The sequence below is a fragment of the Haemaphysalis longicornis genome, unplaced genomic scaffold (assembly GCF_048455015.1).
Source record: "Haemaphysalis longicornis isolate Haplotype H1 unplaced genomic scaffold, Haemaphysalis longicornis Haplotype H1 scaffold_33, whole genome shotgun sequence".
NCBI lineage: Eukaryota > Metazoa > Arthropoda > Arachnida > Ixodida > Ixodidae > Haemaphysalis > Haemaphysalis longicornis.
In genome coordinates, this window is record NW_027526346.1 from 3230609 (window position 1) to 3257413 (window position 26805).

Below are 26805 nucleotides of genomic sequence, written 5' to 3' on the forward strand. Positions count from 1 at the left end.
AAAGCTGCGTTTATGCGTACTTCTCGAGAGTGAAAATCCCAAATCACCTAAAAGAACCAGATAACACTTCCTCTTTGGCTAGCCTGCCAAGGATACACAGTGGTCTAGTCAGCGAACTTCACGCCGTCACTCCCACGTTCCATCGCCAACCCTGATTTCCCTGACGGCTCTGCGATCATCCCCTTGTCACCGGGACCTGAACAACCTGTGGGTTTTCAAACAAAATGCGAATGCCAACCACAAAACGAGTGGACATCAAACTTTAGAATGCTGGGATAGCAAGAGAACAGATGGCAAAACAGATTGCAGCGGTAGCATGTGAACGACACATGGTGCCTCTCCTGCCACATCATCATCATCATCATCAGCAGCAGCAGCTGTGGGCTTGAAGGGACTAAGAGGGCCGATAAGATACAGGCAGTGGCGTCGGAACTATTTTTTCCCTGGGGGATATGCTACCATAAACATCATCATCATAATCAGTTATATTAATATTACGGTTGTTTTTTTAAATACATCGTAATTTATTTTCTTTGAGTACTTCTGCAAGGTCGATCTCTACCGTACTGCTACGATGACTAGTATGCATAAATAATTGCAATTGACACCCACCAACATCAAACAAAATCAAACCCAGTCAAATATTCACCGAGTATCACAGATGCTGGGCAGCACAGTAAAAAGGCCAGTTATAATGATTCATGACGACTGTGCCCTCCAGAGCCGTACCCAGAAATTTTTTTCGGGGGGGGGTTATGAATTTTGTGAAGGGGGTAGTTTTGCTGAAAGCAACAGTTAGTATTGTTTACGTGCTGCCTGGAAAAAATTTCGGGAGGGGTTTGAACCCCCCAAACCCCCCTCTGGGTACGGCCCTGGTGCCCTCTACATGATGCAACGGTAGCGCCCACGACTCCGTACCTTTCTATTTATAAATGCAAAAGAGCAGTGTACACCTAAAAAAATAAAAGAAATTTAAAATTTGCAAAATAAACACATTAAGCACAATTATATACATGCCTCCAAACCACGAACATACTACGAGACCTGCACATTCATGCTACCAAATGAAGGCTAACACGAAGAATGTTGACAAGTGAGTTAAGTATACAGATCAGTTAAAGGGACACTGAAGTGATATGTAAACATTGCGGGATTACTAGCGCAAATTGTAGTCCGGAGTCCCCAGGCCATGTTTCGACCACTCTAGGCGCGTTTACGCGATTTTATTTAGTAGAAAAACTAATTCGAAAATGCTGTCCTCCTCTCTTTACGCTCGCCCATTTTCTGTGGCGTTTTCGTGTGACGTCAGGAGGGGATGAGCTGGCAATTGGCTGCGCTACTGCACGGCTCCCCGGCCTTCAGACAGAGTCAGTCGGCCCAGCGTTTCGTCCGCCGGCCGCCGGCGGGTCGTCGCAATCAAGGAGGTTAAAAAAATTGCTTGGTCGCAATTCGATCGCTCAGTTGAAACGAAGCCAGGACACGTTTGTGAATGGAAGAATGTGCCTTTCTTTACTTGGTTTGTTTGTACACTGTATCTAGCTCCAAGTCAAGGTCGCTTCACCAAGGGCGTCCGCAGAACTTTTTGCAAGGGGGGGCATCCATCCATTAGCGAGGGGGGGGGGGGGGGTACGGTTGGATAGCACCAAAAAGGCGCTACTTGTGGTTACAAAAAGTACAAACAGCGAATTGGAACCAGACTTGGAGGATATACATTGGATTTTATTACCGAACAAAGAAATAAAGTTAACAAAAAATGCGAAAAGTTACTGTCACTTTGTAAAAAAGAGTGGCCAGTCTCGCTGCGTGAGGGTTCTCGACTCACGCCAACTGATCACCAGCACACAGTACAATACATTCACATACAAAGAACTGCACCCCGTCAATCTTCCTTGAATAGCAGCTGCAGACGCCTCGGGTATTTCTGGGCAAATTGCGAGGTGACATGTGTGAAGTCTGTTGAAATGGCTCAAGAAATAAAGATACTACTCGCCTCCCTGGCTTTCAATGCAGTCCAGGCGGAGAAGCGTTTTGAGGGGCTGATTTATAGGTTTTGTTTCGGGGCTTGGGTGGTGCCGACATTTCGCAATTTCGAAGGAAAGGGGTGTACAAGGTGATGGGACGGCACGGGAGGATGTTACACTCTTCCTACTAGGTGTAGCGGTGAAGATAGCTGAAAGTTTGTCCGAAAACTGAAGTTCTTGCAGTAAGACTGCATAGATCTAGAGTTTAGAAAAACAAAAACCAAAAAAAAAACGTCAAACCTTTCAGAATTGTTCGCTATCTTCAATAGCCAGCAAAGACAGTCTGTTTCACTGCCGTCACATGACCGGAAATGTTATTCAGTGTCTAATGGTGCAATATTGTCCGCAGTCCTGAAGGGCGTTCCATTCAAATACGCAAAACCTGAGTGTGCTAATCATTTGAGTTGAGTGGATTGTTGCGCTAGTTGGTTCACGTACATAATTTAAAAAACTTTGCGCTAAAAGACGGGACAAAGGAGAGAACGTCGGTGTCGTTCCTCTCTTCCGTCCTTCAGGGCAAAGTTATTTAATTATGGGTCAACCAAGTTGTGCAGCTTTTTTGTAGTGCATAAAAATATCCGAATTTCCAAGGGGGGGCAGCTGCCCCCCCTTCCGGACGCCCATGCGCTTCACACAAGCGCTGCACAAGCGCACATGCGACGCTTCGCTGACTGGTACGCCAGTAGGAAAATATAAGGCCTCTTGAAGGCGGGAGAAGAGTCAGCGAAGTCAATATAGGTACTAAGGAAATAAAATCAACTGATATTTTTACCGTACAGCGTAAAACTAGGGCGCGGGAAGCACTTTTTTGCGCTGGGCGAACAAGCAGAGCGGTCAGCAGCACGACTACACATCTGCGAACGCTTTTCCGTCTACGAAATGCAATTGCTAGACGTGAGCTACTGTGGAAACTCGGGCGACGCTTACTGCACGAGCGCAGTACAACAAATAGTCACCTAAGCTGCTTGAAATGCCAAAACTAAATAGAAGTGTAAACCGGTTGTACAATATTATACCCTATATTAGCACGGCCTTCGCATTCCGAACGTGGCTTCTTTCTGCCGCGCGGTGCGGGCTGCTTCCTGCGCGGGAGGTTGGAGACGGCGGAGCACGTGTTCCTAGAATCTGGGACGAGGTTCAGTGTTTTCTGGGCGTCCACTGGGACATTGCATTGCAGGCGTCCACCGGGACATTCCACTGGGACAGGGCAGGTCTCCGTTACCTGGACGTACCGATAGAACACTCGGAGCTGTGCGAATGCGTCATTACACTTGGCCTACACTCACTAGTGGTGTGCGCGAGTGGATGCGGTGGAGTGTACCCCCACCCCGAAGCCAGCGTGGAGGCATTTCGTCCACAAGATGGAGTGGACCGTCATTGCGCTCGGGGCACCCGACTCAGACTCAGAACTAGGACAAGTCCTTGCGCGCTGCTGCCGTGCGACGGTAGCTTTTAAAACAAAGGAGCTGGAACGCTTTAATTAAGTGGATATGAAGCCAGCAACAGGCTAAGCTGAAACGAAACACAACTCCCCCTTTTTCCTTTTTTACCCGTAAATGCGCTCTCTATTGTGTCGGCTCTGTACTCGACCAGAGACAATTGATCACTGCTTTGTAGACTGCAGAGATGCTGTCTTTTTCTGGGACATTCTACAGCGAACGCTCAAAAAAGACATGGATATTACGCCTTTCTCTATCCGATTTTTGCCATTCGACTATCCTGGTGAGCACGTGTTCGTGTTGATTGATTTGTACAGTCTGTGGCGATGCCGCTTATGTGATAGGCATGCTGAGCCACCAAGATCAACTAAGTCTTATTTCAGAGAAACTGTGGCATTTGTACATAGTGTGTATAGTTCGCTTGACCAACCACCTGACTCGTTCCCTCTTTTGAACGCTTGTGTGTGTTTGCCTGAATTTTGATGTATATTTGCTTCTCACAACTTCAGGGTATTCTTTTGTTTGCTTGTATTCCTCGTAGTATGCAACGTCTGAGCGTATTTTTCCATGTAATAAAGAAAAAAAAAGAAAAAAAAATCCGCTCCGTCCGTGGCTCAGTTGTCTGGGGCAAGCTTTTTTTTCCTCCATGTCTGGGGCGCTAGGTATGTCACCTCCAGTGTTTTGCAAGTCACGAGTTCGAATGCCCGCGGGTACGTGCTTTTTTTTTTTATTTTGTAAGTTAACTTTTGTGTTTTCCGCCGATGTTTTCTATATTGAGTTCACCTTTTTTTGGGCCGCAGCGTTCATGGCTACACGAACTAGTTCACAAAACGCGCGCAGGCTGGCACTGGCGCGCTAGCGAGTTCTCGTTGGCGTGCTGTTGCCATAAGCACCGACTGCTTGCAGGCAGTGGGCACAGGCCAGAATGAACAGACCCTTGGCCTGGTACGAACACGCTTTTTACGATACAGGCATGAGGGAGGCAAGCTCCAAATATGGGGGAAAAGCGCATGACATTTGGGCGTCGATCTGCGGGTACGCGGAGGGCGTTCATGCACTGCGTATATGTCTCGGCTAGTGAATGCTACGACTACAAGCCGTCCTGTGAGGCTTATCTTGTGCATTTTACAGCCGACAACATGGCAGAAGCGCGGTACGATGATTACTGAGATATTGAGAATGCCCATCCAACAACGCCATTGGTTATGTTTTACAGAACCGAAACTGAAACCGAAACTTGTTTGATTGCTAACCTTGGGCATCGTCCAATCACGGCGCCCCTCCTCCCAACGTCACAGCCTTAGTTGGTGCGGCCGCCGCAAACCGCGCATGGTAGTTTTTCTTCGTTCGCGCTTTGTAAAATAATTACCGATTTGTCAACCGGATAAACAATGAAAAGTGTGCTAATTTGAGCCAGTCTACGCAGTGCAAGCAAAAACGGGAGCTTGACAAATTCACTTCAGTGTCCCTTTAAGAAAGAAGTTATGCTATGCGTAACGCGTTAACATGTACATGTAGATTGAACCATGTGCGTTTTATTATCAGCGTACATGCGCATGCACAACGAATGATTGGTTTTAATTTTGTTCCGAGTATTTATGATTGTCTGGTGCACTATTATATTAGGAAAATTGCAGTGGTATTGTACGGATGCATTCATATTTCGTAATATATATTCGCACTGCTGATATCTCAGCTGTCAACTTGTTAAAGCGTGAGTAATTATGCGATTGGTGCAAGCCGCTTAGGGAACCGTGGTTTTCTAAGAAAACCGAACTGGTTAGCGTGAAGAGTTATTGGTCATACTGTCCAGTGCAGCTGGCTAGTAGCACGACTGTACCAGCCGGACACAAAAGGCAAAGCCAATATTCCTTTGATTGATACTGCAGTCACCGAATGTTTGAGCGGGGAGAGACTGTCGAATGCTTCATACGAAGACCTTTCAACTATATATCTGCTCAAAACGGGTAACGGCGAAGATTTGAGATTTGATTTGAGGCCATTCACAAGGGCGAAAAATATCGCCTAATTAATGGCCAGAGCCACCGGGATTTCGATGGAATATCGTCTGATCCTTAGCCATTTTTCCTCCTTGAACTAAACCTAACTTTGCTGGAGCCGCCTGGGCCTCAGAAGAAGTCTTCAGGTGCCCCTTGACTGGGGGAGCCGTGCTGCCCCGTTTGTATATTAGGGGGAGCTATCGCTCCCCCTGTTCCGACGCCCCTGGATGCAAGGGGTTTTATAACGGCCGCGAAATGACCCGTCCAAAATGCCCCAGAGAGGTTCGCGGCGTCCACGAGGCAGGCGCTGCGACGGGTGTCTGGAAAAGGAGGCATGTTCCTGGGCGAGGAGGAGCTACGCGGCGGCGGGGCGGTTGGTTCACGCTGGCGCGTCGTCCCGCGAGTCGACGCAAGGCGTGACGTGACGTAGGTCCAGGGCGGACGCGCGCGCCGCGCTCGCGCAGAGACAGCTAACTATGCCCACTGCAGGACGAAGGCTTCTCCCATATTGACCTCCGACCACTCCTGTCCCGCGCTCCTCGAGTTCATTCTTTGCCTCCAAGTATCCTTTACTTTACTTCATTCTTTACTTATTTGATGAAGGATGTGATCTTCACCTGGTGGGTATACTCACATCCCTGTGCAAGATCGAGTTTTCCACAGTGTCCACGAACAAACGGGCCTTTATATTTCTGCACTTTCGGATGCTGCAGGGTTTTCCCAAGTAACTTCTCAGCCTCCTGGTCAAATATTTCTTTGTTATATCCGATATCGCGCGCGGCTCCTGGTTTCAGTGTCGTTATAAAATAATAAGTGCCATTGAAATAAAGTGCGACCAACCAAAGATCGTATTTAGTTTGCTATAGCCGATAATGCGCTTTACCAGTGTTCGTTATAATGAGCTTTTACTGTATTTGCAAGCGTACACAAGGCCACACAACAAATGCAGCACCTTCAAAATACTTGTTACACACATCACAACCTAACTCAAGACTCAGAGAAGAGAAGATTAACAACTTGAAACAGTTTTATTTCTTCAACTACTCCACTACAATTCATTCCAAAACAAGAAACACGTCTCCGAGAAGCATGAAAAGTGTGGACGAAACAAGAACTGTGTGCGCGCGAGACGCATTCAGACAGATGACATTCAGCTGCACAATATACACTGCGTTGTCCACTCTTGAACAAGGCAGCCGCAGACTTGTACTGCATATGTACGCACGAGTGCTGCAAAAAACAGTTACACTCGGGGAAGCGATGTAAAGGGAACACATTCTCAACTGGGAACAAAACAAAACAAAATGTGACGCACAGGACACCAAAGGCAGTAAAGAAAAACATATTACTGCAATTGTTCAATATAAGGTACAGGACAAAGTGAAATCTTTCACAGAAATGCAATCGCTCGCGATTTTCTCTACATCCCAGAGTTAGATATACACCCTCATACAGCGCAATTCATGCATTCCGCTTGAGAAGGCTAGTAAAAAATATTCAACCCCCCAAAAATAAATTGGTCTTTGCTCGCAACTTGAGGAGATTTGCACAGTGAAGCGATAAGACACAGAAAACTGTTTGAGAGATCTATCAAGTTTTGTTACAATGGTGGGTGCCCACACAAGATCAACTTAAATTAAGCGAGGTAGCTTTTGTAAAAGAAACGATTGCCAACAATAAGAACAAGGGTGAAATAGACATTGACAGGTGCTCTACATTGAAAAGTCACAGCTCTGAGGTTAAACATACGAATCAACCACTTCTTAAGGTTGAGGGGTCGTGAACTGTGCCCTCACAAGAGCTTCCAGATACAAGGGTGCGCCGAGAAGAGATCCTACTGCGTGCAACTTTCAAGGCAATCGACGCTATTCAGCCACGCAAGACCAAGGCTGCGCACTGCCGCCGTTCAAAATCTACCCACCTCCAACAAAGCGGGAAATAACCCCGCAAATGCACGTGCCGAAACTAGTGTGGGGCCGCGAGATTCACCGGTGAGAAAGTACTCCTTATCACAAAAGCGGTACGCAGCAGTGGGGGCCAACGTATGGGCTAATACCACCTACGTAAAGCACGGCACGTAAAGCACGGCTCGGGGGGCAACAATACTTTGCTTTGAGAACACTACAAGCACTCGAGTGTGGGTACGTGACTAACAGTAGTGCTATGCGAGATTCTGCTCCACTTCCCCGCTGCACATTGGGTCGCTAGTTATTACGGTGCGGCGGTTATAGTACTCTGCACAGCTAGACGTATTTGCATAGAAGTGTACTGTGATGACACCTGCCAACAGGTGTTTCCAACAACCTGCCTGCCCTGCAAGCAGCGGTGAGAAACAATGAAAACGGTGCACCGACAACGCACGCTTTGTACAACACGGTAGCAAAACTAGGTTGCGGTGTATGTATGCCGTGCTCGCTTGAGAAGAAACGGCCTAGTGGAGAAACACATAGTACGTTCTCGCAAAGTTTAGGATTATCACAATGTTCTGACAGCTATCCGCCGTCTGCACTATGTCAACTACAGCTTACGAGATGCGATAGAAGCCGTGAATGTGCACAGTTCCTGCTACGGGTGCAGCAAAGCCTGCGGTAGTCAAGCGTGCTTTCAAAGCTGCGACTACACGACCGCTTTAAGGTAAGTCTCGTCAACATTCCTATCACATGCATCCCGACTGCCACGCGACACTGCATTCAAGCACTTTGCGTACGCCAGGCAGCACTGCAGCTTAAATATGAAGATAAGAAAACAACAACACCGACAGTTTATCTTTTTTGTCCGTGTCATATGCCATATAACTTCTGGGCAGTGCCACAGATAACAAAATTCAGAGGGCAATGCAAGCAAGATCTCCTCTGCTTATCCTCCGAGAATACTCTATAGCTCGTCGCAAAGGCTAACAAGGGCGAATAAAATAAATAGAAAAATGAAAAAAGAAGTACAAAACCTAAAAAGAAAACGCAGTTGCGCTCAGAAGTACGACAACACGCGTGCACAAAATATTTCACGTGCTGGACTCGGCCGTACAACTACACCCACACCTCCCGTCGTCACCAGATAGCAATGCAGGCTGTGGGTGCAAATTCTTGCCAGCTGTACACACATACAGTACCTCGCTTGTCATCTCAGTCTGGGAAAGGAAGGGACAGGGGTTGGGTAGCGTCGCTCTTTGAGAACTCCGTAAGACGGCGATCTTCACACCGGTATGGGTAGAAAGGCGGGTTCCACATCGCCTCAGCTTTGGCTATTATTGTACAGTTCTCCGTTGCCGGAGGGATGCCAAGGGAGAACACACGAAAGGGAATCTCGAACGCCACCGGGAAAGGGAATCGGCCCAGGGCAGAAGCAATTGCCGTAGAATTGTGCCAGTGGAAGATTCAAGACGGCTTCGGGGTTGTGGGTACGGCAGCGGCTTCCTGGTATGTCGGGAGGTACTGCTGCGTGCGCGAAGACAGAATGCGGGTAAAAAAGATTGCTGACGTTTGTGTTTTCATGAGATGTACCGTATTTTCACGCGTATAACCCGCACCAAAAATGCGAAAATTTCAGGGGTAAAGTAGAGGTGCGGATTATATGGGAGGTATTTTCTTTGTTGCTGCTTCACCGCAATGCGCATGGGATGTGATGCCACTACAGCAGTAATAGCGAATAAGCCACTGTTAACCCATTGACAGTGCTTATTTTGCTCACACAGCTCAACAATAAACTAACTGAAAAAAATGTACGTGGCAAGTAATCTAGTTACGTACTCAGCTAGGTAAGTCTTTTGCATAAACAAATGTGTCATGTTGCTTGAGATAACAGCTCCGGTCCATCCTTTTCATATATAAAATATGCGGGCAATACGTGGGGATATAATTTCTTTTATTCTTCGACGGAAAGTGGGGGTGCGGGATATGAGCAGGGGCGGGTTATATGCGTGAAAATACGGTATGTCTACGCAACGTTAGAGACCGTGTTTCGATAGAGTCCACAGCGAGTTCGCCATGAAAAATCCAACAGTGTTACGGACGAGGCGAGGATGGGGAAGCAAAACAAGTGGCAGACAATATATCGGAAAAATTAGGAAATGCATAAATGGCAGGTTAAAAAAACATAGTTTCAGAGTGGAAAAATGTATCAGCGTCCATCTAGGCATACAATGCAGGAACTATGTGCCTCAATATGGAATAACGATAAGCAGAACATGCAAGAGAAATTAGCGAAGCTCATGTAACAGCAAACAAAAAAAGCAACATATAAAATTCCATTCTGTTGTGCTATCGGCCGAAATGATCGCCAATCTGGGCAGTATGTAGGCAGATGGTGGTAGTGTTGTCGCGACAGTTGTGTTGTAGTTTTAGTTTTCGCAAGTTACGTTTCTATTTCCTTGTTGCCTTGGTATCTGCATTTTTATGCCAGACGTCACAGCAATAAAAGCCTGTTGAAAGTTCAGTGCCTGTGGGTTTTTTGTTGTTTGTGCTGTAAATAAATAAATAAAAAAAAACAAGCACCCCCCAACGTCACTAACACCAATATACTGATGACACTAACAAATTTCTCACAGGATTCGATTATTTTAACTCTGCTGTGCTTTCTAGAATTGGCCGAAACTGCTTTATAAAGTCCTGTGCTACACGAGCGTTTGGAAGGACATTTCAGTTGAAGGACCTTCGAAATTTCAAATGCCATTCGAACTAAAAGGAGTTTCGCCGATCTACACGGCGATTCTCAAAGGCAGCTGAAAGTTTCCGCATTCGCCCGCCATGTTTTGGCGTCGCCACTGCTGCCATGTTTCGTTCATGGCGAAAATGTAATTTTAGGTTAAAATGGGCAAAAAAGCAATTATTAGAGACCAAATTGATGACTATCTACAAGCGCGAACAAAACATACACGAGGCAGCCAGCTTCTTTTAGTCTTTTTTCGCACCACCGGTGTCGAGAGTACCAAGTCACCTCGTAATCGTAGAGCGAGTGGCAAAGAACGAAAACAAGCGAACAAGTGAAAAATTATTAAGATCTTGCACTTCAAACACAAACGTTTTCTCGTAAATAATTGGTTTTGTTATTACGGCTTGCAGAAACTGAGCCCGAGGGTACGACTAGAGTCACTAAATAACCTTATTTAGTGACACTAGGTACGACCGTTCGCGTTTCAAAGGCCTTTGAGTCTCTCAAAGGTCAGCTGTCGTGCTCCTTTGACTCAAATGGCATTTGAACCAAAGGCCTTTGAAAAACGTCGTGTAGCAGCTCAAAGGTGTCATTTGAGTCAAAGGACATTCGACTCAAAGGCCTTCGAAACGCTCGTGTAGCACATCAGTATGGGCACTTCAGTTTTACAAGGGTGCATTGGCATGTCAGTTGTATTTACACTAGGGGTGTGCGAATAGTCGAAACTTCGAATATTCGATTCGAATTTTTTGGTATTCGATTCGATTCGAACGACACTATTATTGTTCGAAATATTCGAACCACCCAAAACTAAAAAAAAAAAAAAATTCAGACCGTGTCTGTATCGGTGTTTATTTACAGTGGACTCTCAATTATACGAATTTCCGAAAAGTCCCGGCGAAATTGCATCGTTTGCAATGGGAAAAATTTCGGCTGTTACGAACGGACCTGCGCGGCCCGGCGGAAGATACGAACGAGCCGGCGAGGCACCCGACTGCCGAACGAGCAAGTGACGGCTCTCGCTCCCCTGTTTGTCACTCTTTCTCCAGAAACGGCCGGGCTGTTGTTTTCTGCTCGCGAAAACGCTCTGCGCACGCCCAACGCGCTGACACCGCCGCGAAACCACCCCCACGCTGCGCGCGGCGCGGCTGGCGGAGTCAACATGTCGTCGGCTCCAGCCGCGAAGTGGCGCGGGTGCTCGAGCGACCGCTTCTAACCGCTCTTTAAAATGCGGCTCAAGAAAGACACGAAGTTGCTTGTGCGGTAAAGGAGCTGATAATGCATGCGAAAACGGTACTATAAAACATCATCCGCGCCGCTAGTGAAAGCGCCCATAAAATATTTGCCGGGGTGCTAAGCCTAACCATCTCCGGCGGAGCCAAGCCGGCTGTTTCGATCTCATCGCAAGTAGTCAGGCTCCTCCATTCTGCCGCGCGCGTCGTGCGTCATTTTCTGACCGAGGTAGGCGCTACCGTGGGCGCGAAATCGTCGATGTGGGCGTGAAAATACAGCGCTCGCAGAGCCGAGGCGAGCGAATCGCGTGCAAAAACGCACCATGCGGTTCACGCTTGGCTGTTGCGGCGTGTAGCGAGCTTGGGCACAGCGAGTGAGGAGACGAGCGCGAAGCTTTACCGCTTTACGTGCCCCAGAAAGGATTGCTTTGCGACACGGGGGTTAAAAAAAAAAACAGAAAAAATCACGAATTTCTTCACGCGAAAGTAGGAAAAGAAATAAACGAAAACTTTTCAGCGCTAAACTTTTTGGTCTGTGTTGGTTCATACGAATTTCGGATGATACGAGTATTTTTCGCAGTCCCGCGAGATTAGTATCATCAAGATTTTGCTGTATCAGCGCGCGGCAATGTGCACGGGCTCGGGCACGCCAGCTACTAGTGTCTCAAGTGAGCGGCTGTTTTCGGTATCTGGTAAAGTGGTGACGAGAAGGAGGTTGTCACTGCTCCCCGAACATGTCGAGCAGTTAACCTTTCTCCATGTTAACATTTAAGTGAGTGCAGACCTTAACCTGTTGAGTGCAATGGTATTGTGCAATTCCTAATTTTACTTTGTGTGATTTGTTGTGCAATAAAGTTGCAGTTTTTGTGTCTCTAGATGGTGAAAACATTATTTTCCAAAAAACAATAAGTATTCGTATTCGAAAAATATTCGAAAAATATTCGATTCGATTCGAACTTTGTTTTTATTATTCGAATTCGCTTCGAAATTAAAAAATTGATATTCTCACACCCCTAATTTACACACAACTATCCAAAAGTAAAAAGTGATTTCAGTAATAACTCTGTTGTGACTGTATTTACTCGAATCTAGCACGCACCTTAATAAGTCCCAAAATAACATGCACATTACAATCGAGTACAACTCAAAACTGCGGCACTGTATCGCCATCGATGTTTCAAGATTGCCGCTTGACTACTGAAAGCGTAGCCAGCGCTTTGTAGTCGGCGTATGTTTGCCTTTCTAGCCTGCGTAGTCTTTTTTTGCGTTCCTCTGTTCTTCCCGGCATGGAATTTCCCACTGCGAAGACACGACGGGTTCACCAAGGTGCTACGTTTAAGAAGAAAATAATTTTGTGCGTGGAAAGCGATGGAAACTGCGTCGCGTCACGTGCGTTCAGTGTTCCGGACACTTGCGTGCGGGACTGGCGCAAACAGAAAGAGAAAATTTTCGCAAGCAAGGCAACACGGAAAGGGTTCAGCGGACCAAAGAGGGGATGATATCCCCAAATAGAAGACCCGCTGGCGGAGTACGTGCAGCAGCAGCGAGCCACTGGACCCGTAACGACAAAGCTGCTGCCGGGGCGGCACTGCCCCGGACCGTCGTCGTGGTGACTGTCTTGACCGCAATAACCGGCACATTTCATTTTGTGCCATCTTTGGAATAAACCTTGCTTGTTCCAGGAGAGAAAAAGTTGTATTTTTGTGTGAAATAATGAAAGTCTAGTGCGCGTTACAATCGAGGGCATGGCGTTTTTTTCTTCTTCGGACCGGGAAATACCATTGTGCGTTACAATCGAGGGCGCGTTAGATTCGAGTAAATACGGCATGCCACGCTGCAGACACCACGAGCTGTCCATAAAACGGAGAAATGGTAAGACAAGCACGTTACTACCGCTGCCCCGTCTTGTCAAATTTCACGCTAGTAACGACTTACCACGTTTAACACCGTCTCCGCATACGAAGGGGGCTTGTCTTGTTGCTGCAAGACAGGGAGAGTTCAGCATTCATTATTGTGCACGCGAGTGTAATCAACAAGTTCAATAAACAATTTTTTACTCTTGCGCAAACCAAGACCAAGAAAGTGAATGGGCAAGACTTCTCAATGCTGCACTTACCGAATATAAGCTCAAGGAGGCCTGGGAATTTGATGTGTGGACACCTGTGGTGAAGAAAATGCATTGACGCAAAAGAGTGTTACAAACGCAACATTTTTAATTTATGAGCTCTTTCCGATTAGTACGCATGTATATGTGCACGTTGGATCATGGCTGTGCTGTCATTTCTGATGTCTCAAGCACAAATCCTTCGAGTGCAAAATTTTATGACTGGTTTTTCACCCAAGTCACTCGGGCTTGGTGACACCACTGGCTGGGCTCATTCGTTCATGATTATAATTTTGCCAGCGATATTGTCACAAGGCCACAATGGAGTCACTGGGTATTGTCACGAGCATCGCAAATAGCATTGCAAAAATAGGGTATCATCGCAAGTACAAAAGGATGGGCACTATTCTCAGGATAAGTATAAGTACAAGGATAAGTGCAAGTACAAGATTACAACTGTCAGATGCTGTCAAAAGTCATAATAATGACGGGAGTATGATACAGGGTTCGTACAGGATTCAAATACAAGAATTCAAGGATATTCAAGGACTTTCAAGGCCCTGTCAAGGCATTTTCAAGGGTGCCAGGGAGAATGTGTATTAAACTGTTCTACACACAAAACATTTGCTTCTCTATGTTTCGAAAAATGACCTTGAGAAAGACTTCTGTGGAGCAACTCCACCTTTTGGAAGTGGTCAAGTTTAGCGCCACTCACACTAATTATGAGAGAGCTTTACAAGATACGTGCTATTTTGAACTTTTTCGAGCTCTGCAAATGTTCTTACTACAGTTTCGGATAGCAAGGAACGTAAATTAATACCTCCTGCCACTGTCGTCCCCTAATGTCTGTTCATGAACAAGGGGGGGTCTACTGACTCTGCCCACCACCACACCTGTCAAAATAAAATACTATTCCAACAAAGCTTCGGAGCTAGGTTCACTGTGTTCTCACATTCCCATTCCAAATCTTACTTATCTGTGCTCATTTTTATGTCATTCTGGGGTGTCAGCACCGTTAGTTTTCGAAACATAGTGGGGCATAGCTATGGTGGGGCACAAGAGAGATGCAAAATGAATAGCAGGACGAGCCAACGCAGAAAGCAGCATCTAACATGGAAGGGGGACCTAGGTTAATTTCCCCTAGTCTGATGCGGGGCTTTCATTCCGTATGAGCCCTTGTATTAAGCAGCCCACATGTACTCCCAAGTTGGCTTGAAATTGAAAAAGTATGTTTTTGATGGGGAGTGTGCAGGGCCACAATGATACGGCATAAAAAGCAGGTAACATATCCAGGGCTCTTCTATATTGCTCGAAGAATTTAAGGGTATTTTATGAGAAGAAAAAAAAAAAATTCAAGGCTTTCAAGGCCCTTTAAAACTGAATTCTTAATTCAAATGGTTTTTAAAATTTCCAAGGACCTGTACAACTCCTGACGATAGCATCTCGTTGCAGTGGCTATCTGCACCAGCAAGGACTCACCGGGAACATTTATCGCAGCGAGGTGGGGCTCCACAGGGGTGCGCACCGCTGCTGTTCGCTGGAGGGCCGTCAGCGCAGCATCCCTCATGCAACACGGGAAGTAGAAGAACATGTTCCTGGAACAAAGAGAACATACGCGGGGAACAACTTAGGTGCCGGCCGCAAAACCAATGGGACAAAAAACTGTGGTTGATTCCTCTGTCATAGGCATTGGTAAAACACGAAAGTGAAATGTGCAGCGAAATCTGCAGCTGAGCATGATTTGCGGGTGGCCGGCTGTCTTGTGGGTGTGCTTGGCGAGCGACGTCCTGCTGGCGGGTCGCTTCGGCAAAGGTGTACTGGCGTCATTTCCGTGACGGATATGACGTCAGTGAAATCTTGGTATACTCCGGCATAAAACACTTTCGTGTTAAAATATAAAACTCGAAAACGAACAACCCTAAGTATAACGTACTCTTGGGTACTAAAGGTTGCTTCCCTGCAAGAAGACCGTGTGTGCAGGGTTGCACCCTTTACAGGCCACTTGCTTCGTTGTACTGGCGTCATTTCCGTGATGGATATGACGTCGCTGAAATCAAAACACTTTCGTGTAAAATGTTTGACTGAAAGGGGCCATGAAGAGAAAATACCACTTTGGTTCGTTAAAAATACTCCTTTTTCTCCCGATAACAATGATACCAAATGATCTTTGTGCGATTGGCAGCCAACAACCAAAGCCCCGCCCCACACACACACACACACAAAACGCTACTGTGAAATTGTACCAGGGGCTCTAATCCAATTTGATCGCATCAATTGGTTGATAATGTGCAGTTAACACGCTGGTAACTATTTACTGGTGGCTTCTCTCAGGTCACTGACAACTCCCGGGGGTGTAAAATTTTGTTTTTCCAATATTTCTTGCATTTTTTATGGTTAAATGAACATCCTTCATGGCTGGAATGGAGTTCAGTGAGCTGCCAATGGCTAATTCTTTCAAACAGTACACGGTTGTATTTTGTCTTCATGGCCCCTTCTTCTACCTTCAAACGCAAAATTGGAACTGAATACAGGGCCAGTTCCCAAAAAGCTGTTCATCAACGAGAGCTCGTTGCAACGTTACTGCAAGTTAACCTGTTAGGAGGTCCGCTTACGAGTTGACAGTAACTATACACAAAAGATCCCAAGAGGGCAGGCAAATAACTAGGGATGCGTGAATGTTTGAGGTGCGTTACCTTGGCACGACTGCATTCAGAATTTTTTGACGAGCATCATTTAAATGATTGCAGTATTGAAGCAAGCGCACACCACACTCACATGACAAGGCAAAGGAGTGATAGTTCCAGGTGGCCAGTTAATTAAAAGCTTTTAAATTAGACGATGATGACACTCGCACTAAAAAACTTAAGGCAGTTCCACTCAATGTGAAAGCTGTCAAAGTGCAGTGCAGCAATTCACCAGAGGGCTGGGCACCCCTCTTGGCTAGTTTCCGTATCAGCCTGGCGTTGATACCGAAAGTGGTCAAGAGAGGGCACCGCACCCCCCTGAAAAGGCCTATAAAGAGACGCTGGATCGAGTTCTCCTTATTTTGGGGTAATTAATACATGAATTCATAATTTCTTTTTCCTTAATTTATATTACTGTGTACTTATTTACAGCCTAGCAACAGCAGCCTCTGTGGAAACGACGCAGCGCAAAGACGGCCCCCCAACACTTTGCATATGAGTATGTGTGGCGCAATGGGACTGACATCGGCTTCGTAACGTGACCTTTTCGAGGCCTGTGTTTGGGTGCATGATACCCTGACCCTGGACAAGCTGCTACAATGACAAGCCAAGCCCCCAAAAGCGCTGCGCACTTAACACCTTAACACTATTGCGCAGTCTATGACTCCCTGCCGTCTTAAGAAAGAGCTTACCGCTGGTTAACGAGGAACAACAGGGCGACAACTAAGATGGCGACGATCATGAGGATGGCAAGGACGTTGAACTTGGACGTAGTGCGGAACCTTTCTCCATCATGCTTCTCGAATACGGCTGCGGTTAAGAGGAGAGGGAGAGAAAACAAGTGCGGGAAACTTAGTACTGTACCAGGCTGGATGGCACACGGGAAATACAGATGAAAAACGGGATGGGACTTGTCATGGGACATCCAAAAACCGGTTTTTAAGTGCTACGGCATCAAAGTGACACCTCCGCACAAGAAGATCCAGTCATGCACACCGTGAATGCCCCTCAGAAGAGCCTTCTATGGGGCCTCATTCAAGCTCTGATTAAGACTCTGCGTGCTAATTGCTATCAACAACACCCCTAACTGTGACCGCGAAAGTGAGTGCGTTGTGAAGGAGGGAGACCCTTTCCTACACGGCAGAGCTCGGCAGCATGTGGTTCTGCATTTGTGAAGGTGCAGACATTGTTTCTTTAAATGCGCAAGCATGTCTATGTGGAATTGATGAGGAAACCTATAAGATGTGGTACCGGGGTTCTTGCATCCGGCTGCGGTTCCCAGAAAGACACTGCACCCCTAAAACCACATCTTTACTGGGAGTCCCGTTCCGCCAAGGTCCACTCCTCAGCTGATCCGGCTGTGCACACCTAGTCCAGCCCAGTCCGCCCCGTTCTAATCTCAGTCACGTTTTGCCACATCTTCCTCTTCACCCGGCACATGTCCATCCCGTGGTATTGTCCGCCGCCACTGTTGCCCAGTTTCAACGTCTAAGAAAACAGCCTCCTTCACTTCATATAAGAAAACACCTATATTCCTCCCCCAATGCCCACCTCCAAAGGTTTTTCCAGCAGTACTTGTACAGGAGTGAAGTCAAATTCATGCCAGCTTGGTGTACAGGCTCCGTGTACCGGTGTTCTGAGCGTGACCACGGCGCCACCAAACAGCGGCACCAGCAATAATCGGATGCTGGTCAGCCGTAGGAGCCGTGGTACGGGGCAAAGAGTCTGCAGTCATTGCAAAATGTCGAGCTATATTCGGTGACAACTTAAGAATGGCACCGGAAGTTGCCGCTGTGCCTTATCACCGCAGCCAGATGTTTCTACGCACGGCGCAAGTAGGGCGTTACTGGGAATATTTTGAACATGGCATGAGCCATTCCCATGATTTTTTGGACTTAATATGCTTATAAACGACTCCAGTGACGACAAACAAACTGCGTGAGACAAGGCAGACGATATCACGCATTCATAGCAAACCCCTTTCAAAACGCGCGCGCACTGACGTCACGGGTTCGGCGCTTTGGCGGAGTGATACACTACATGAGGTGGTGCCGTTCTTGAGTTGTAACCGAGTATAGTAACGCGTATTTCTGCGTACTGCTGGGTGTACAGACACCGCAACATTTTCAAAAGCGCCTCAAGCAGGCTAGCGAATAAATTATTTCTCTCTGTTCATTTGAGACGAAGCGTAAAGGCAACTGCGACAAATCTGCCCAGCGTGACGTGCAACAACGCCAATCGACTTCTGGCCATAAACATTTGTTTTGCTGTTTTGTGTGAATGTGATTTATACTCGGGGATCTTGTTTCTGTTCACAAGTCCGATGTCAGCTTCGGTGGGGACCTGTACGTGACAGCCAGTGTCTGGTGAAACGCGGCATATGCAATGCGAATACTATCATCGAGAATAAAAAAAATTCTGCAGAAATTCAGAGATTTATCTACAAATGTGTAGCATTCTTACACCGCTTGTCTTGAGTGCGAGTTTTGTCCAGCCAAATTTTTTAGTTTTTCTATATCCTGTCCGACCAATTATCGCCATTTTTACACTATTATAATGATTAAAAGTGGAACTTTCGCGAAATCTGCATTATTGTTGAAATCAGCAAGGCGTTACTTGGTTCGCCATTTTCCGTAATTATTTTATATTTTTCTTATTTTTTAGTTTTTCAGAATTTTATTCAACCAATTATCTCCATTTACACTATTAGTATAATGATTACAGGTGAAACTTTCGCCAAATCTGCATTATTGTGGAAATGCCGTGCATTACACGTTTTGTCATTTTCCTTAATTTTTTAATACCTTTCTTACTTTTTAGTTTTTCAAAATTTTATCCAGCCAATTATCTCCATTTACGTTATTATAATGACTACATTTGGAACTTTCGCAAAATATGCATTTTTGTGGAAATGCAGGGTGTTACACGGTCCTCGATTTGAGGGTACTCGGCAAAGAACGCGCAGCATTCTTTGCCAAATGCCAGGTCTTTTCTTCACTTGTTCATATCAGACCCAGTGGCGGTCCCAAGGGGGCGATCGCCCCCCCCCAAAGAGGTCCTCAGCTTCTTATTTTTAGTTTTTTTAAGCATTCCACTTGCGCGAAGTTGAATCCCACTTGTGTGAGTCCGCAAACGTGTTGCGACCGTCAGAAATGCGGGCTCTAGCCAGCCGTTGCACCGCCTAAGGGGGCCCAAAAACCACTCTGTCGCTAAGTGATTTGTGCGTTCACACGGCATACGCGCACATGCCTGTATGGTTATCACCTCCTCCGCAGAATTGGCGCAAGTAGGGGAGCAGTTCTTTATTCGCCCCCCCCCCCCCCCCCCCCCCCATTACCCCCCCCAAAACCAATCTCTGGAACCGCTACTGATCAGACCTCTAATATTGCCCCAGCAAAGATGCTTTTGCAGCAATGCATTTCTGCATAATAGCGACGCCGGCTTTAAAAGAAGCTCTGTATGTAGAGCTGCATGCGGTCTTATGGGGGTATTTAATGAGAGGCCCTGGGGCCACCCTACTTTGATGACATTATACTGCTAGTATTACCTCCGTAAAAATGTCTTTCCAGCATAGCAATTGCATATAGTGGCGAAGCCAGCCTTAGACGGGCTCACTGTACAATGCTGCAGCATATGAATTCATCCAACGATTGCCACTTGGGGGTTTCTGCAAATTTCTTTTGCATAGTCATAGCTTGCACTTTTTTAACTATTTAACCCTTTCAGTCACGAATTATTATAATCACTGCAGAAAAAAATCCATACTTGGAGGTTTAGCAGTGTCAAGTGTCTAGAGGTAAGAAAAAAAGGTTCAGTCTCTCTAGAATGCTTATTACGCAAATGGTATCGCGTCCCCATACGGAGACACCATTACTCAATCCTGCTTTTCCCTATAAAAAAATAATAAATATCCTGAGGCAGGTTACAAACAAGGAGGTGAAATAATAATTTCTGCACGTGAAAGAGGTGTTTTTAGTCTTTATAAATGATTTACGCCGCAGTGAAAGAGAACTTAGGATGGCAACACATCGGAGCTCCAACAAAACTTGGTGGCGTCCATTTTGAAACGATGTTTATGAGTGCAGTTCTGCCATTCCACATCACATGGTGCTGCATTTCACTTCCGTAGGTTTCGAACATCAGCGGCACCGCTCTGCAGCATAAACTCTTTTTGTTTTCACGAGGAAAATGACGAAGAAAGTCACGTCTCCATATGGAGGCACGGTGACTGAAGGGGTTAAGTGAGACTCAGACACGAAGCTAAAAATGCGCATTTATTTTAGAGGTGCAAGTATATTAGCTGATCTTATCAATTGTCTAAAAAAAGTGAGTGGCAAGTACTACGTGAAAAGAATTGTTTTGCATGCCCAAAACAAACAACAGCGCGAGCGAGAGAGAGGGAGAGAAAGATAGAGAGAGGGGAGGGAGGGTGTGGAGAGAGGAGGGAGAGAGAAAGAGAGAGTAAAAGCGAAATTGAAAGAGAAAGGGAGAGAGGGAGAGGGAGAGAGAGTTTTCAAACACTTACTGAATTTCTCGCAACGCTCGCCGGTGAAGTACATACTGTCCTGACAGGTGCAGGTTCCGTTGAAGCAGTACGTTCGCGAAAAGGATGAACACGGCCTCTGCACAGAGCAGCCATCTCCCTCCAGAGTTTCTGTGCGAGAAAAACAGAAAAGCACAATAGGCTTTTATTGCTTGTATTCACTGGCGAGGCGCGCATGCAGGCAACCGTGTGAGTGCGCCGTCACTCGTTACGTCGGGCTCCGCGGGATGGCGGTACTTGTCCGCGCTAAGCACATAACTGTGTTGCACGTTAACAAACTCTGCCTCACCGAACGCAAAGTATTGCCTCGAGTCCAATGTGAGTGCGATTAATAACATCTCTGTTGACACCACTGTTGAGAATCAGGTTTAGACGGAGCAGACGACGCACGGCGGTGTTTTTTTTTTTTTCGGCGTGCGGGCAGCAGTGGCCCAAGCAGCGCCATGTCCATGGCGCATCGGCCATGTCTGTGGCCGCCTCCAGCGTTGCCAAGCGAAGAAATTGACAGCCAACTTTTCAACGAATACCACATATTACACTATTCACAAAACATTGTACAAATCTTGGCCCCTTGCCAGGGTTAAAGATACCGTCCAATTCTTTCCCATGTGAAGGTGATTTGGCAAGTGAACGTTCTGGCCTTTTGGTAACCCAGAACCGAAGCAATGTGTTTTCTATGGCATACGGCTGTGCAAAGTGTTAGTCAGCCGCACGTTAGCACATGTTAAGGAGTACAGGTAGAGAGTTTCACGGCAGACAAAAGCCCGATGGGTAGGCGCTGTACTGTAAGGATTTGAAGTGCATTTAAGTCCTTAGTGCAACAGTGCTGCTATCTTCTTTTTTCCCTTCATGCATTCCAAAAGATCTTCATTGCGCACCAGCCTATGGTATAGGCGTCGACTTCCAGCCCAACAACCCTCTGGCAGTTCCCAAAACCTGCCCAGAAAAAGGCTTCTAGCATAGCACACCAAAACTGTTCAGACTGACCTATTTGCAAAGCTGAGTTCTTTCTTCCCCGTCCTTTTCTTTTCTTTTTTTTTTCCTGGAGATGTTTAAATACGAAACATTTGACTGCAAATCCTAAACAATTAAATGTGATCGCAAACGTAACATTTTCTACTGCAAATTCTTCCCGGTTTTATGCGCAGAGAACTTGATTACACGATTAAACGCCCCTTTTTTTTTCAGCAACACAATATGAGAAAAAAAAATTTAATTTAGAAGATCACTTTTCCAGCATTTGTGGCAAGCCTTGAGCATCCCATGCCACGTGCTACACATTAAGGACTTTGCAGTTGCGATCGTCAGTGTAGTGTTCTTACGGGATGAACTTCTGATCGCCAACGGTGGCTTTACCAACGACATAACAAGGCGCCACAATAACCAGCTTGTGGTATTCACCGGCTAGAATTAAGTCTTTGGCTACGGACAGGCCATAAAAAGTTAGTACAGTAACAGTGTTTGTACAGTAACAGTGTTTTTCTTAAGTTTTGAGTAAGTTGAATTGTTTGTTGATGAATAGAAGCGCTTTGACAACGGCACTAGCGAGTCAACACACACAAGGCGCTTCACGTAGAAAGGGGCCCGTTGTAGTGGAAATATAGTTAACGAGGGTGCTGGTTTGGGCCTGTTGGTAGAACATGACAAAGGATTTAAGCGCTAGGACAACGGGACAAGCGACAGCGCCTTGTGTGTGTTGACCCGCTAGTGCCGTTGTCCTAGCGCTTCTATTCTTTGTCACGTTCTACCAACAGGCCCAAATCAGCCCCCTCATTAATTCTTAAACCTAAGCCGCGAAATTGAGTAGCCATCCATCAACCAAAATTCTAAAACCTTGTTGGAATGCATTTGTATCTTCAAATCTTCACTTGATTCGTCCTCCAGCACCACTGCCAGTGCTTGCTTGAAACTGGCTTTGTCTGATTTAGTCCGTTCCGGTTGAATTCAATCGAGAACAACTCACGAGGTCTGCACTCCACCCAGCTGCGGCCAGCGACCAGCTTGTAGCCCGGTCGGCAGGCGCACCGCCGGTCGAGGCAGATCACTTCCCTCGTGTACCGGTAGCAGTCGCTGTCGATTCGGCAGCGCTGACCAAGCTCATCGACTCCGACTGAAATGCACACAACAAAAAATTAAAGCCGTTCCACTCAACGTGAAAGCTGTCGGAAGTGCACAGCAGTGACTCACCATAATGGGCTGTAGCGCCGTCATCCGCTCACTGCTGCCACCCCATGCAATTCAAATTTCCCGCCTTCGCAGTGCTCGCGCGCCCCCTGCCTGAAACTGTGCCAGCGGGAGTTCTGTTCTTTTTGCGCTTGCTTTTCCTCCCACACGTGCTAGCGTTGCACTGCCACTTTTTTTCGCTTACTATCGCAAAATCCAACCCAACAAGCATTCCCAACTAAATGAACGCGGGCGCTGCCGGTTAGTTACACATACTTTGCCTCAAATGTACCTACTGTTTTCTTTGCACTGAACAATGGGGACAAGCGCAAGCGGTTCACCAGTTTCGAACGCTTATGAATATATAAACCGCTTGGCTTTCAAAGCCTCTAGGTTACGCCGCGACGACAGCCGCTACGACAGAACGCCGTGCAGCTCTACTTGCGTCCAACGAGGGAGCTACAACGACAAGGCGAGCCCCTAAAGTTCTCTGCACTTAAAAGACAGTTCAAACCAGAGAATGTACTACGACTTCCCTCACCTACATGGCTCACTTTTACTTGCGCCCGTCCACACATCTAGTCGATTATTTAATTCCATAAGTATTCGGCGCCCGTTTTGCTCCACTAACACTTTCAGAAAATCTTTCCTGCCTACAGCCATTGAAGAGTGGAATGAATTGACGAGTGCTATTGCCAGTGAATAGGTTCTCTTTAAATTCAGATTTATTACTAGGCACCTTTGATTGATAACCGCTTCATCTCATAAATTCTGCATTTTTCTTTTTTCGTTGCTTGTTTGCTGCTACATGCATGTTTTAGTTTTAGTTAACGAACACAGACTTAATCATTTCCTTAAATATGTCATTTTATTCTTTTTTTTTTGTTGCTTGTTTCATGCTACCAGTATGTCTTGGTAATTCAAATTTCATTTTTTCTGGAGATGTTTGACTGCAAATTCTAAACAATTAAAAGCAATTGCAAATGTAACAGTTCCTACTGCAAATGCTCTCCAGTTTTATGCGTAGAGAATAAATTTCCCACGCAAACAAGCGTTACAAGGCCACATAAGGAACTCCCAAAAATATGATCTGGGGTATTGGAATGTTCTCCAAAACTTATTTCCAACCTTAAAAAAGAGTTCACATCAACATCTCTCCACAGGGAATGTGCTAATTTCACTAGACACTCAAGACCAACATAAAACAGCTGGGATGTATTCTTTCTTTTTTCATTAGCAACGATTCCCATAGCTTGCTGAACTTGAGTGAATCGCAGTTAGAATGACAGGCAAGGGAGACCCACCAAGAAGGATTAAAAAAATGAAGCGTCAATAAAACTCCTACATCTCACTTGGAAGGTTTCACATAGAAACACATACAGAAAGAATGCATGTTTTGAGCACATCTTCAGTTACGTAAATATCTGATGTCCCCCTCCACTTTCCCTCAGGAATAAAATGTAGAAAAATGTAAATAGCAATATTGGAATCAGGGCCCATCGAATCTGCCACTGGGGAGACATGAGTTCTTTAAACCAGCCTACGAGAGCCAGGACACCTACGTGCCCCTTGATGTTTTGTAACGACAATTTGGCCTGTGCTCAAGGTACATCTTGAATACTGGATCATTTTTCCCAAATGGTGCTCGCATATTAAATGTGAATTTCGATGCGTTGTGTGTGTCTATTCTTTATGCTTTGGTTTTCTTAGAGAGATATTCATTATTGTCCAAGAGCTAAGCTAATTCTATTGCATTACCCGAAAAAGTACTGCGGTGATTTTCAACCCTCGTGGCATGAACTAAAAACTCGCCAATGAACCATTGTGTCAACCGATTCGCCACCAATTCCACAAATATTTGCCTGACTGCTTTTTCGTCACATTTTTGCCACATCTTGTCTCGGAGCAAGGATTCGTGCACAAATTTTGTGTTATTTCGTTCTCATGAAAACATTCAGTCTTTTAAAAGGCTTTGGTTGGAATATTGTGCGCACTTCAATTTCGTGCACGAGTTGGCCTCAACACGGCTTCAATATGCCTTGCAGCTCTTCCATCTTTTTGGGATTGAACAATATTGCAGATGTTTATCCAGTTTTATTAGTTGTCCGCCTGCAGAAGGACGGTTACGAATTAAACTAGACCAGTCAGGCGCCCAATGCTTACCGAACATACTCATTTTCGCCTCCATAAGAAACACACACTCGCAGGCAGGAATACAAGGCCGCGAACACCGGCACAATTGCCCTAGCACAGTACAGCAAACTGTACGCCGTTCTGACACAGCCCAACACTTCATGCAACATCCTTGAGTTGTGCGTCGCAGCCGGTAGACAAGTGACAAGGCCAAATTCTTTAGCACAACTTCTCACCGGATGAACCCAGCTAGGGCAACTGTATGCCAATTCCGCGAAGGTTAAACTGAAAAGCTGGAAACTTGTCTTCACAAGGTCTCAAAGCCGCAGCGCGGCTAATTTCGATGGCGTCGGATATTTCAATTGCGATTTTAATATATACCTGTCGCCACAAAGTCCCAATGCCGCAGCACGGCTTCGATCGCGTCGGAAAGTTCAAGTACACCACAAAAACGCTGTTACGAGTTTCGAAAATGAAACTTAACGTCTGCGCATAGCAGCAGCAAAAACGAATGCAGAAGCATGTTCACGGCGGTTGACTCCAGTTGCGCGCATTGCAAGGACACATTCGGGAATGGTCCCCGCATCAATACAGAACTATAGATAGTACAAGCAATGCAATTAAGTATTGTCGATTAACTTAATAGACGAAGCGAATGCCGGTATTGGTGATCACGCACTCAGACCTGATTAATTGATCTAGAGGACAAGACGCGCGGTCTGCTGATTCAAACAGCAGGCGACATTTTAAAGCGCCCAGTACATATCGCCAGCAGATTGGCCCAATGACAAAGATGACAAAGATAGCAAAAGAAAAGCTTACCTTCCAGTTGTAACGTAGCGTCCGCGTTAGCTAGCGAGATGATCGCTGCAGCAGCGGCGACGCCCACGACCGCAAGGACCATGGCTGGAACGCAAAACATAGCGGCGCGCTCAGGTCTGGCACGCTTCGCTCACACCTCGGCAACGAACACGGTCTCAATGCACGATGTTCGACACCTTGGCGGCATCGATGCGTAGTCCGACGGCAACTCCGCCAAGGCCGCGCGCGGACAGCGACTTTCCGAATGATTGGCGCCCTGAGCGCTTGATTTGCCCAACACAGAGCAACATTCTAATGGTCGAGCGCGGTGAGATGCAATCAGTGTGACCAATGTTTATGAAAACACAGGTTTCAATTCCCGTCGATTATTAAGCTTTACATCTATAAGCCACACGATCGACAACCCGAAGGAACTCAGCCCCGGATCAGAGAACGTAAAGGAGACATGTCTACTTACTCGGGCCGCGAGGGACGCAGGTAGTGGGTTGTATAAGATGTCGAAGGGCGCTCGCCGGTCAACAAGGAAAAGGTGTGTTATGATAGTTGCCATTTGTTGCCAAATGACATGGCAACCTACGGCGGGGGCAGCCGTGGACGCAGCCGGACGGATCACCACCACGCCGGAGAGCGAGTTGCTAGGCTAATGACGTTCGCCTGCGTCACGGGTGTTTTGGTGACGTCTAATGACGTATCTCTCGCTTCTCCAAGCGCGGGGCGCCGTAGCAGACGACAGAAGTGGCACCGGAAAGGTGAAATTTGTTTATTATTTACATTTCACGCACGGCAATTATCTCCTGGCGCTGATGCCGAGACCGGTATTGAAAGAGGAAGGCCGTTTTCGGTTTCTGTTTTTCTTTTTTGTCTCGGAGGTATATGAGAACGACAGAGGCGTCCGGTAATTCAGAAGCGCTCCGTGGCGGCTCGGGCTGCTTGGGACGGGTGCGGGTCATTACGATGCGCGTTCCAGGTCGACCGTAGCAGGGACTTTCGCCTCTCGCCTGTTCTGCTGTCGGTCAC

At 46.5% G+C, this 26805-nt stretch overlaps 1 protein-coding gene across 5 annotated transcripts; it reads right to left on the bottom strand.

Moving 5' to 3' along the window:
- Positions 1–6469: 6469 nt before the first annotated feature.
- On the bottom strand, positions 6470–26415 carry LOC144177888 (uncharacterized). 5 transcript variants are annotated; one of them, XM_077705477.1, is made up of 9 exons: positions 26246–26415; positions 25789–25872; positions 22634–22780; positions 20653–20781; positions 16820–16937; positions 14923–15038; positions 13456–13499; positions 13275–13319; positions 6470–8894 (listed from the first exon to the last, which is right to left on the bottom strand). In XM_077705477.1, exons 2-9 carry the CDS (start codon positions 25868–25870, stop codon positions 8835–8837), a joined length of 741 nt encoding a protein of 246 aa, XP_077561603.1. In that variant the 5' UTR covers positions 25871–25872; positions 26246–26415; the 3' UTR covers positions 6470–8834. The 5 variants fall into 5 exon arrangements, with proteins under 5 accessions (XP_077561603.1, XP_077561606.1, XP_077561602.1 ...); XM_077705480.1 differs by lacking the exon at positions 22634–22780; XM_077705476.1 differs by lacking the exon at positions 26246–26415 and having other exon boundaries at positions 6470–8891; positions 25789–26229.
- Between the last annotated feature and the right edge of the window lie 390 nt (positions 26416–26805).

Coding starts and splice junctions, on each gene's coding strand:
- LOC144177888 (XM_077705475.1), bottom strand. CDS start 25,888: ATGTTTTGCGTTCCAGCCATGGTCCTTGCGGTCGTGGGCGTCGCCGCT. Junction 22,781..25,788: donor CGCTACGTTACAACTGGAAG/GTAAGCTTTTCT, acceptor TGTGCATTTCAG/TCGGAGTCGATGAGCTTGGT. Junction 20,782..22,633: donor CTGGGTGGAGTGCAGACCTC/GTGAGTTGTTCT, acceptor TTTCTCGCACAG/AAACTCTGGAGGGAGATGGC.